This window comes from Megascapheus bottae, chromosome X (assembly GCF_031878675.1).
Source record: "Megascapheus bottae isolate mThoBot1 chromosome X, mThoBot2.hap1, whole genome shotgun sequence".
NCBI lineage: Eukaryota > Metazoa > Chordata > Mammalia > Rodentia > Geomyidae > Megascapheus > Megascapheus bottae.
This window is the reverse complement of record NC_143547.1, coordinates 96,356,703-96,368,833: the sequence shown is the minus strand read 5'-3', so window position 1 is coordinate 96,368,833 and position 12,131 is coordinate 96,356,703. Positions and strand designations below refer to the sequence as shown.

Below are 12,131 nucleotides of genomic sequence, written 5' to 3'. Positions count from 1 at the left end.
ATCTGTGCAGATGATGTGTCATTCTCACTTGCCGCCCTAGGCACGGCTCTGGGAGTTGCAAACGCACTGCTTCTCGGTTGCAGGAGCAGCGGCGATTGTCGGGGTTCCCTCCTCCCGCAGTCTAGGGTGCCATGCTGCTAATCATTGGCAGCCAACTCCACAAGCGATGGGAACTCTAATTCTGAATGTCTGGGGATCTATTCAGGAAAGCTGTAAAACAAGAAAGGAAAGACAGGGAATCCGTTAGCTCAGCCGGGTCGTGGGAGGGAGGCGGTGCGGCTGCGCGCGGAAAAGCCACGCTCAGCGATCGGGGCAGGTGCTCCACCAGCGGAGGGGACCGTGCGGTCCACGCGGAGCACGGCCCCGGCTCGGCTCGGGCCATCTCCACCATCACCACCACCCCCGCCTTGAAAAAAAAAAAAACAAGAAAGAAAAAACGGAAAAAGAAAGAAAAAAAAAACTTTTCTTTCACTCGGAGAGGCTCCGTGTTGCCATGAAAACGGATTTTCCAACGGCCTCGACCCTCCCCCCCCCCCAAGGCATCGGACTGGAAAAACTGAAATGGCCAGAGAGCAGAGACAAAAAGGGGCCGCTAAGCGGGGGCCGGGATGGAGAGAGTGGAGGGAGGTTCACACCCTGTGTCCCCCACACACCCTGCACGCCACCGCATGCATCCGCTCAGAAGGTGGGCTAAGGAATACTGACCATCCGCACTCTGCACAAGCCCTGAAAGCTTCAAGCTGAAGCCTGTCTTCCTGGCTCTCATGCCTAACTCCTAATTCGGTCCTACGTGCTCCCAGCGGCCTATTCCTAGAGAACTTTTTGGAGGTTCCGCCGAAGGCATATCCCTTGAGCCTCAGCTCTGCCAAGGAAGGCCCTGCGGTTGCTGGCTAAGCCATGTCCCAAGCGTAGGGAATACAAGCCATTGGAGCGCCTGTAAACACACAACTTGGAGCTTTTCAGGCCGGTCCTGGGACCTGGCGCTGGACGGCCTTGACCCGGTTGCAAAGTTGTTTTCAGAACCCCGCTGGCGCTCTCTGCCCCTCCCCCCAAGGCTACTCTCGCGCCCTTCCCCCTCCCCATCACCTCCTCCAGTTTCGCTCTTTCAAACTTTTTGAGACCCTAATTGGTGGTCTCTGAGCGGATCCTCGGGACTCCCGCCTTCTGAATAACTCTCATCACGTCACTCGGCTGAAGCGGGACATGCGGGAGGGGGGTGGGGGAGGAAAGGGCTCCCCAAACTTTTTTTTTTCCTGCTGGGCCAAACGGGGACTCGCTGATGATTGGCCAGCGCTCATCACAGCGAGCCTGTCAATCAAGAAGACTACGGGTGGCGAGGGGCGGACCAATCTCCAACCCCCGGAGACCGTGCAGGTATATAAAGAGGCCCAGCAAGCCACTGGTCACGCTGCTCATGCGACCCGCTGCAAACTACGCATCAGGTGCGACTTGCCTGAAGGCTTCAGCTCGCTCAGCGCCGAGCACTTGTTTGGCGAACCTGTCTTTCCCGCCTCATCCGCCGGCCAACCGGCCCCCCAGCGCCCGTCCGACGGAGTCTCCTGCCGTTTTCACCGTGGCCGCTCCAGCTCCGGGAGCGCCTTCTCCTCCCGCCACACTGGCGCACCTTCTTCCCTCTCCGGCTATGTACAGCCTTCTGGAGACTGAGCTCAAGAGCCCGGTTGGACCGCCAACCCCAGCGGCGGCCACGGGCGGCCCCGCAGTCCCCGGCAGCGCAGGCAAGAGTAGCGCGAACCCAGCCAGCGGCGCGAACGCAGGCGGCGGCAGTAGCGTGGGTGCGAACGGTGGTGGCGGCGGCGGAGGCGGGGGCAACGATCAGGATCGCGTGAAGCGCCCCATGAACGCCTTCATGGTGTGGTCCCGCGGACAGCGGCGCAAGATGGCCCTGGAGAACCCCAAGATGCACAACTCTGAGATCAGTAAGCGCTTGGGTGCCGATTGGAAACTGCTGACCGACGCCGAAAAGCGACCGTTCATCGACGAAGCCAAGCGACTGCGCGCCGTGCACATGAAGGAGTACCCGGACTACAAGTACCGACCTCGCCGCAAGACCAAGACACTCCTGAAAAAGGACAAGTACTCGTTGCCCGGCGGCCTGCTGCCCCCCGGCGCTGCCGCCGCCGCGGCCGCAGCTGCCGCGGCCGCCGCCGCCAGTAGCCCAGTGGGCGTGGGCCAGCGCCTGGACACGTACACGCACGTGAACGGCTGGGCCAACGGCGCGTACTCGCTGGTGCAGGAGCAGCTGGGGTACGCGCAGCCCCCGAGCATGAGCAGCCCGCCCCCGCCGCCCGCTCTCCCGCAGATGCACCGCTACGATATGGCTGGCCTGCAATACAGCCCTATGATGCCACCGGGCGCCCAGAGCTACATGAATGCCGCCGCCGCCGCCGCCGCCGCTTCGGGCTACGGGGGCATGGCTCCCTCCGCTGCCGCCGCCGCGGCCGCCGCCTACGGGCAACAGCCCGCCACCGCCGCTGCTGCGGCCGCCGCCGCCGCCGCCATGAGTCTGGGCCCCATGGGCTCGGTGGTGAAGTCGGAACCCAGCTCACCGCCTCCTGCCATCACGTCGCACTCGCAGCGCGCGTGCCTCGGTGACCTGCGCGACATGATCAGCATGTACCTGCCACCCGGCGGGGATGCAGCCGACGCCACCTCTCCTCTGCCCGGCGGGCGCCTGCACGGTGTGCACCAGCACTACCAGGGCGCCGGGACTGCGGTCAACGGAACGGTGCCGCTGACCCACATCTGAGCTCCGGCCTGTGCGCGTACCCGGCGCCCCCACCCCACCCCCGCAACCCCCACGTGGGGACGCCTTGTTGTTTAGCTTTGCTTGCCTGGGACCGTTGCCTTGTACCGAAGATGGGGAAGGACAAGAAAGTTTGGCTGTAGCTGTCAGGTTTTGTACAAAAGCAAAAAAAAAAAAAAAAAAAAAAGTCAGGAGCAGCGGAAATGGGACTTTGTAGAAACTGCCTGCCTCCGGCCGCTGCCCTCCCTCCCCACCCCCCACCCCCCATTTTCTGGGCTGGGAATCTCTGTGATGTTTGCAAAGAAAAAAAAGCCACCCCACCCACCTCCCGCTCTCGGGTTCTTGGGTTCTTCTGTTACAGTTGGAAATGTTGTCTCGTTAGTTTGCTATTAATGGAGGTGTGTGTGCGTGCACAAACTTCCTGGGGTGAGGCTGGCCTGAAAACTGCGACGCCCCCGCCCCAGGCCCGTTGCATCTGTTTTCCTTGTGGTTTCTCTCTTTTTTTTTAGGGGGGTTGGGGAAGCAGGCTGTCCTCGCCGAGCGGCGTGGCAGCTAAAGCAAATGTTAATTTATAGCCAGGTGTGCGTGGGGTTCCCGCCCCGCCGCCCGCCCGTGGCCACGGGACAGCTTCTGTCTAGTGCGCATTTAGGCTGTTGAGTTGGTCATTTCTGCCGAGATGTTTGCATATTTCGTCACGCTGAAGTGTTCGAATTTCGTTTGGGTAATAATAAGGAAGGTGGCTATTTTGTTTCAGGTTTTTCCAAGATTTTACTTTGACTTGCTAAATGAGACATCAATAAATTTTATAGCCAACATGGATGGAGTCCTGGTGATTTTGCGATGCGAAACTTTTGAGTTGTAGGAGTTGGAGAAGGGATCGACACTAAGTTGTGTAAAAGTGACTTTCTCCCTAAAAACTCGGTAGGACCTGGAGGAAGGCGAGCAGAATCTGTTTTTCTTTTTTTTTTTTTTTTTGAACTACTGCTCATCCCAAAATACATCAGCTCTGAACGCTTGAGACTGGCCTATAGTCTCAACTGCTAGGAGCGGTTTGTTTTCTGGGAGCGTCTCCTGGGAGCCAGGCGTACACCCCGCTCTTCCTCGCACACGTGTTGACTGGGGTGACCGTCCCAGAACGGACTGTGTGTGTTCCCGGGACAGCCCGGGGCGGGAACGGGACACCTGCGGCCCCGGAAACCGACCAAAAAGCGGGTACGTTTACCTTTGTGCACTGGGGGGGGAAGACATTTAAGCCAAGTTGAAATATTTACAAAACGAAAACCCCTTTGGACAGCTCAATGATCTTATTAAAATTAAGTAGTTGTAAGCATGCCCAGCAGGGAACAGATCTACGCCGCTGTAGGATGTAGCGGGAGCAGTGGGTTTAGCCTTCAGCATAGCAAGATGTGTGTGTGTGTGTGTGTGTGTGTGTGTGTGTGTGTGTGTGTGTGTGTGTGTATGTGTTTTAAGTACAGCTGAAGTTAGAAAACATTTCTAAAACTCCCATCCGTTGTTTTGAGCAAGTCAAGGCAAGTTTTCTTATTCATTTTCTAGAGAGCTTCCATCTTATGGTGACCCCTGACCGGATTTCTACTGTTTCCCGCCTACTTTCCTACAGTCCCTAACCGGTGGCTATTCACTGTGCCCCGGGGAAGGGTGTTGTGCATCCGTCTGGCTACAGGGCCCCATCATATCGGTTTGGGGCCTAGAAAGAAAACAAATAGAACCAGTGCTTTTTTACCCCCTCCTCAACTGTTTGAGGTGATTTCCTTAATCCGTTTAATCCTGTTACCTCACCATCCCAGAATAACTAAACTCGGCCTTTCCAATAAGCTTGGCCTGGTGCAGTGTTTTTATCCTCATCCACTCCTGACCACAGGCTTCTTTGCTTGAGGTCTGTTGGGACCCTAGGCGACAGACTCTCCCGTAAATTGGTCCGAATTCCACATTTCCAGCTAGTTTCCTTTGTGAGGACCAGCCATTCACCTGCGGGCCAAGGCGGCACTGGGGGGTTGGGGAGGAGTGGAGTCTTTCTGAGGCTGGGGAGGGGTCGTGCCCGCTTTTTACACATCACTGCGGATCCTGGAGACTAAACGCACCCGCCTCTCCCAGAAAGGTCGAGTCTCCCTGGGAAGGCAGCACCACCCCTCCCCCGAAGATGTTTGCAAGGCCATCTCCACCCCCTTGCACCCTACCCCCCACTGTTCTGCCTGGGGCTGGAGGGGGCTTTACACATGCAGACACTTTACCCTCCACCACACCCGTACTCCAGGACCTACTGGGTTTGATATGAGCTCCCTCAATGCTCCTGACCAGTGGGGGATACAAGCTTTGCAGCTGGGATTGCAGCCAGCTACAGGCTGCCTGGTTGGGTGAGTATCACCAGGCTCTCTAACCCCTCCCCAAGGTTGCAAAGTCCCGGGCCGAAAGGGGAAATTCTTGTTCTATATTTCATGGTCTTCAACCTTCAATAAAATACCTGTGCATACGTTATCCAAGGTTTATGATTACTACGAACAGTGGACTTTTTTGGTCTGCGGATGGCAGGAAAGAGAGAGTAAAAACAAGCAATTCTTCCCACTGAGGGGGGCGGTGCCAACGGGGGAATAAACTCTGTCACTGCTTCTTTGGAAGAATCCATTGTGCTTCTGCCTTCTTAGAAGTGCCAGGGTCAACCTTTCAGCAAGTCACACGTACTGCTCACCCCCTCTGAAACATCCATGGCTTTGTGCTCCACTTTGTCTGATTTCCAAATTGCCTTTAAAAAGAGAAAAGATTTCATCAATCAGCACATTTGCAGGATTTCAATATAGATGAATGATATTTTTTTAACTTCAGCATAGAGAACAGAACTGACCTAGAATTAAGCTTTTCACACTAGATTCCACTCTACACAGGTCAACCAGGGCAACTGTACCTTAGTCTGTTTCTGTAGATACAGGGTGCTGGTAAAGCTTAATTTTAAAATAAGAGATTGGTTGCTAAAACAACAAGAACAAAATCTGATTTAACTCTTAACCCTTCCTATCTGCTCTTGCTTGTCTTGAATCTGAGAAAACTGTCCAGAGAAGTTAGATAGGCAGTCTTCAACGTTCCTTAGCTCATCCTGCTGCATCCCAGTGGAACTGGAGTCCCAGGCCTAAAAGGATTCTCTCTGCACCGCCTGCCACAAAAGGGAGGAGAGAAATCAATGAAATCATAACCCCAGCGGCCTCTCCAGCCATAATCCAGCATGTTCTTCAGAGTAAAGAGATAATTCACATACCTAGTAGTCACCACGTGGCAAATGGCTTAGCGATGTTGGAAGCATCCAGGGACAATAGTCCATCTTTCAGCTGATGACACGACTAGAGCTAATTTTGGGGGCGAGATTTGTCTGTCCTAGAGATTTGCTTTTCTTTATCCACACAACTTTCTTCCCTGAATAATCTCTCCCGTCCCAGAAATTTACAGGGGAGAGACACAGTGTCCAAAATGTAGGCAAAATGTGTGTGTGTGTGTGTGTGTGTGTGTGTGTGTGTGTGTGTGTGTGTGTGTGCTGGTCCTTGGGTTTGAACTCAGGGCCTGAGCACTGTCCCTGAGTTTTATAGCTCAAGGCTACCACTCTACCATTTGAGCCATACCTCCACTTTTGGGCTTTTTTTGTGGTAGGAGTCTCACAAGCTTTCCTACTGAGGTTGGCTTTAAACTGCAATCCTCAGATCTCAGCCTCTTCAGTAGCTAGGATTACATGTGTGAGCCACTGGTGCCAAGTTTAAGGCAGAGATTTTTAAACAATTTAGGCCGCCTTTCAATACTGAAATATTACAAACAATTCAAATGTGCAACAAGTGGGGAAAAGTTAACTAAAATATGTTTTCCAAAGCCTACCTTGCTTATTTATGGAGAGGTTTGTAATAAGACAGGAAAATGCTTACTACCAACTGGGGAAAAAAAGCAAACAAAGCACACAGATCTATATTCCATGTGTATGACCTTGACTACTCAAAACTTAAGTATATATGACTGGAAAAAAACATGCAATGCTGGTCTTCCTTCTAGTAGTCTTTTATTTTCATTAATAGGATTTAATTTCTGTTAACACAGGAAAAGGTATGTTTTAAATATATTCTTTTGATAGCACAAATACAACAATGTGTCTCCTTATTTAGAAAAAAGAAGAAAAGAAAGTTTAGCCTTTCCTTCAGCTGTTTTGGGGCAAGAAGGGGGCAGGGATCCCCAGCAGCCGTAATCCTCAAGCTTTTCTCAAGGGTTGAGGCCTGCAGTTAACACAAGCAGGAGGAGCACACTAAAGCAACCCCCTGCCAAGTCCGCTCCTCAGTAAGCAGAAGCAGGAGCAGATTAGTGAGCAGTTCAGTCATTCTTCAAATCCACTCACTGGAGAAAAAGACCTCCTTGGGAGCTAAGCTGAACAGCCTGGGTTGCTGGGAGCAGTGGCTACTGAGGAACCCCAAGGCACAAGAACTATAGGGAGCAGAGAGTAAATCCAAAAACTGGATCTCACTTAAGGGGGAATAGAGTTTAGATGAACAGAAACAGCAGAATGGAACTCAATATACTGTCCCCCCCCAGCCACCGTCCTTATCCATACTATTGCCACTTATTGTTGGGCCATTCATATGACTACTGATCTGTTCTCCATGCGTCCTATCTGCTCTTCCACTTATCCATCACCCTAGAAAATTCACTCCATCCACAGTAACATAAATCCTGTTACTGTCACTTCCTTCTTAAATAATTTAGAGGTCTCCTCACTGAGCACTATGTGGGAAAAATTATGTTAGCTCCTGCAAAATCTTGCCTGTAAGATATGCCAGCTCAACTCCTCCAAATTCCACTCTTCCCTTCATCCCAGCAGGATTCCTTTGAGAAATATTCATTGAATAAATAAATCATGGTTCCTGGTAATTTCATATCCACCTAAATTTTCAAGTCCAGTAATTGTCTTAAATAAAAATTATGATGCACAGCACATATTTTATTTTTGCATTGGCAGGATTTTTCTCCAAATCTACACATACATCGTAGATTTCTTAGCAGTTACAAACACTATAAAAAAATACATGTTTTTATTCCTGCTATTTCAAGGTTTTGACCTTGCCATTCCCTGGTCTGGAATGTTCTATCTCAAGCTCTTCCCTCACCAGGCCACTGTTCTCCTGAACATCTCAGTTCAAGTATCACTTCTTGGAAGCTTTCTTTTGACCTACCACAGATATTCATGTTAAAATTTCCCATAGCTCTGAGTACGTCTTCTAGCAATCACTTTATATTTATTTGTGTGATTCTATCATCTGTCTTCTAGCGTGTGAGTTCCTTGAGGGTGAAGATGTCGTCTAGTGTGTTCACCACTACCTAGCACAATGCCTAGTCCACAGAAAACCTCAAGAATATAAGTGAAGTGTTTACCATACAATTTAAGGAATGGGTGCTCTGGATACCTTGAAGCCAATGCATCAGCTCAAGAAGCCCTTGAAAACTCAACACTGAATGGACAATTGTTGTTCCATCCCTAACTGGGCAAGAACATTGGAGGCCATTGCGTCCACCTTCAATTTTGTCAGATGTTAAGTAAGAACTTTGTTGTGAGGACTCAAAAAATGAAATTTTAAGAGCTGAGTTCTGGTTGGTACACAGTCATTATAAATTGTGTTTGTTATTATTATCACCTTTCAGCAACCTCTGCTGACCTGGCAGGTAGGAGCTGGTGCCTGCTAGTCAGATTCCATACTTCCTAATGTCATAAGTTGATGTTTCACTGTGTTTAGGCAAGTTATTGGCATAAAAAACAAGAAAAAATGACTTCATCATTACTAATGAAAAAAATAATAAAAGCCAGACACCAGTGGCTCATATCTAGAATCACACATACTCAGGAGGATGAAATGTTAGAATTGTGATTTGAAGCCAGCCCAGGCAGATATATCTATGACACTCTTATTTCCAAATAACCAGCAAAAACCTTGAAGTAGAAGTATGGCTCAAGTGGCAAAGTGTCAGTACAAGTCCTAGTACTGGCACAAAAAAAGTAAATAAAAGAGGGAAAGAAGAAGATAATACCACAAACACCATATAGGAAGAGGCGAAGCGAAATAAACTCCAGGATATGGAAACAAGAGATTTATCTTTGTGATTGTTTTTCTTAATATGCTATGTGAAGTTATTTCATTTCTCTTTATTTCCCCTTGTGGTTTATCTCATCTTGTTACTGTATCTGGCTTTGGTACCTGCTATATTGTATATACATTTATTTGTTTCTTTGAAATAGGCAAGGGAAGGGGAAAAACAAGATGATTAGGAGGGGGTGGGAGGAGAAAAACATGGAAGGGGTATCAGTGTTCAAGAAGTAATATACCCACTACCTGAGGAACGTAACTGTAACCCCTCTATACATTACCAGAAACCATAAAATTTAAAAATAAAAAAAATGTAGCAAAACTATAAACACAAATAAATAGATCAAATGGAGTTCACTGAAATTTTTTAAACTTTTGGTTTTGTTGTTTTACAGAACAGCATCAAAAAAGTGAAAAGAGGTTGGGCAGGGAGTTTGGCCTAGTGGTAGAGTGCTTGCCTAGCATGCACGAAGACCCAGGTTCGATTCCTTGGTAATACATACTTAGAAAAAGCAAGAAGTGGTGGTGAGGCTCAAGTGGTAAAGTTCTAGCCTTGAGAAAAATCCAAGGTCAGTGCTCAGGCCCTGACCTCAAGCCCAGGACTGGCAAAAAAAAAAGTGAAAAGAGGATGCACAAACTGGAAGAAAAGAAGTGCAAATGCTCTCTCTGTTCAGGGGTTTATATTTAGACTGTGGATTTGAAACTCAAATCAAAAGACAAATCAATTAAAATGGGAACAGAACTTTGAATAGGCATTTTTCAAAAGAAAATATACAAATGGACAATAAGCACAGGGAAAGGTTTGCAGCACCATTAGTCACACATCCTCAGATGGCTACGATAATAATTTTAAAATAGTCAATAAGAAGTGTTACTAAGGACACAGAAAAATTGGAATCTTTATATAGTGTTGGTAGGAGTGAAAAACACTTTGAGAAATAGTCTATCAGTTCTTCCAAAGGTTAAAAACACTGACTTGCCATTTGATTCAGCAATTTTACATGTAGGAATAATCAAGAAAAATGCAAATGTGTGTCTCTAAAAATTGTACACTAATGTTCTAGTAGTATTACTCAGACTAAATGATTAATAGTCTACATGACTAATAACATACAATAGGATTCCATTTGACAATAATAAGAAATCAATCACTAGTTTATACATGGGTTGATAGTCATACTTAGTTCCTTCTTTTGTTCACTAAGAGGATCTAAGAGCAAGCATTCCAGCAGCAAGGAGCAGACTTAGTAGCAAGTCTTCATTTCTAATACAATTCTTCAGTAAAGGGAAGCGCATAGGGTACATTGGAAAAATGTCTGACTCTATGATTGGATCCAGAAATATGCAAAATGACCTAGAGCATTCTGTAGCTCTAGAATGTAGAGCAATGTGACAGGTAGGTACACATAGAGATAGATGGCAGGGGGGAGATCAACAAACAGCCATTATTGAAGGGTATATGAAAGGCATAACTGAAGCAGCTCCCCACTGATCAAGTATGAAACAATTTGAACAACACAATGAGGGAGTAATATTGGACTCTATATACCTCAAAGCCTTAAAAAATCCATGCTCAATAGTCACCTAAGGAGTTATAACTACTAAATATTATATGTATGTATTAAGAATCCTAATGAGATCCTAGATCAGAAAGAATCCTTTAGAGAAAAGGAGACTGATGGAATCCAAGTAAGGTAAATATTTTATTTAGCAATAATTCATTAAAATTATTTCATTAATGGTAAGAAATACACTATAAAATATGTTCATTTTAAAGAAAACTGAGTATGGTGGAATATGGGAATACATCATACAACCTTCTTAATATTTCAGTAAATCTAAAACTGCAATAGAAATAATTTATTTTTAAAAGAAAAGAAATAAAATGGTGATATACATATATATATGTATATATATATATATATATATATATATATATATATATATATATCCTAACACAGCAGAAGCTTGGAATCATTACACTAAGTGAATAGAAGCCAAGTACAAAAAGATTATACATTGTATGCTTACAGACAAGGTGGATTACTGGTAGCTTGGGGCTGGAAGGGTTGAGAGACAATGGGGGATGATAACCTATACCTATACAGGTTTTTTGTTGTTGTTGGTGGTGGTGGTTGTTGGACTTGAACTCTGGGCCTGGGTGTTGTCCCTGAGCTCTTCAGCTCAAGGATACCACCCTACCCCTTGAGCCACAGCACCCTTCTGGTTTTCTAGTGGTTGATTAGAAATAAAAGTCTCACAGAGGACTTTAGTGCCCAGCCTGGATTTGAACCTTGATCCTCAGATCTCAGCCTCCTGAGTAGCTAGTGATGAAAACATTGTAAAATTGATTATATTGATTGTAAAGATAGTCATACAACTCTAACTATATTAAAATTATTAAATTACACATTTTAAGGTCGGATGTTATGACATTGAATCATATATCAATGAAGTAGCTACTGAAATACCCTAGAGCAATCTTCCACTGATATGTACGAGAGATGTTTGGGAGGTACCATACACTGCTACAAGCTGTTATTGTCACCAGCAGCAATTCGTACCTCATATGTTTTCCTAATCTTCTCTATTAGAGACCTCAGCAATCCTACAGTCTGCACCCTTATTTTCCATACAGGGAAACTAAGGACCAAAGGGACACAGACCAACTAAAACCATGCAGCTTGTTAATGCTTGAGTCAATGAACTATAAAATTGGTATCCTGTCTATCTGTTGAAGCATTTCTGTAAGTATTCTCCAGCTTCCTTCAACAACGTTGAATGCCTCATTCTATGTTCTCACTCAAACATATAGGTGGAAAAGGACAAATGAAAAATAAGATCACTAAAATCTTACAATTAAATCTGCAATTGCATTCTTTTGGTAGCAACTATTTTCAAAACTAATTTTGAAAGTTAGTATATTTGTGTTTAAGAAAATTTTCAAAGGTCCCAACTTTAAAAGATAATAGGGTTGGAGTATAGGTCAGTGGTACTGCATGTTCAAGGCCTTGAGTTTAGGTAGTGCTGGATACCACTGCAAAAAAGAAAAAAAGTAATAATAAGAGCTTATTTCCCTTTTTTGCCAGTCCAAGGGCTTGAACTCAGGGCCTGAACACTGTCCTTGGTCTTTGTCAAGGCAAGCACGCTACCATTTGTGCCACAGTACCACTTCTGGCTTTTTTCTATGTATGTGATACCGAGAAATCAAACCTGGGTCTTCTTGCATGCTAGGCAAACACTCTACCACT

The 12,131-nt window shown here is 46.7% G+C and overlaps 1 protein-coding gene across 1 annotated transcript; it reads left to right on the top strand.

Moving 5' to 3' along the window:
* The first annotated feature begins 1,414 nt into the window (after positions 1-1,414).
* Positions 1,415-2,767, top strand: Sox3 (SRY-box transcription factor 3). Its single transcript, XM_090326066.1, has one exon. It carries the CDS (start codon positions 1,415-1,417, stop codon positions 2,765-2,767), a length of 1,353 nt encoding a protein of 450 aa, XP_090182192.1.
* Positions 2,768-12,131: the final 9,364 nt, after the last annotated feature.

Excerpts from the sequence above, each read along its gene's own strand:
- Sox3 (XM_090326066.1), top strand. The coding sequence starts at position 1,415 with ATGCGACCCGCTGCAAACTACGCATCAGGTGCGACTTGCCTGAAGGCT.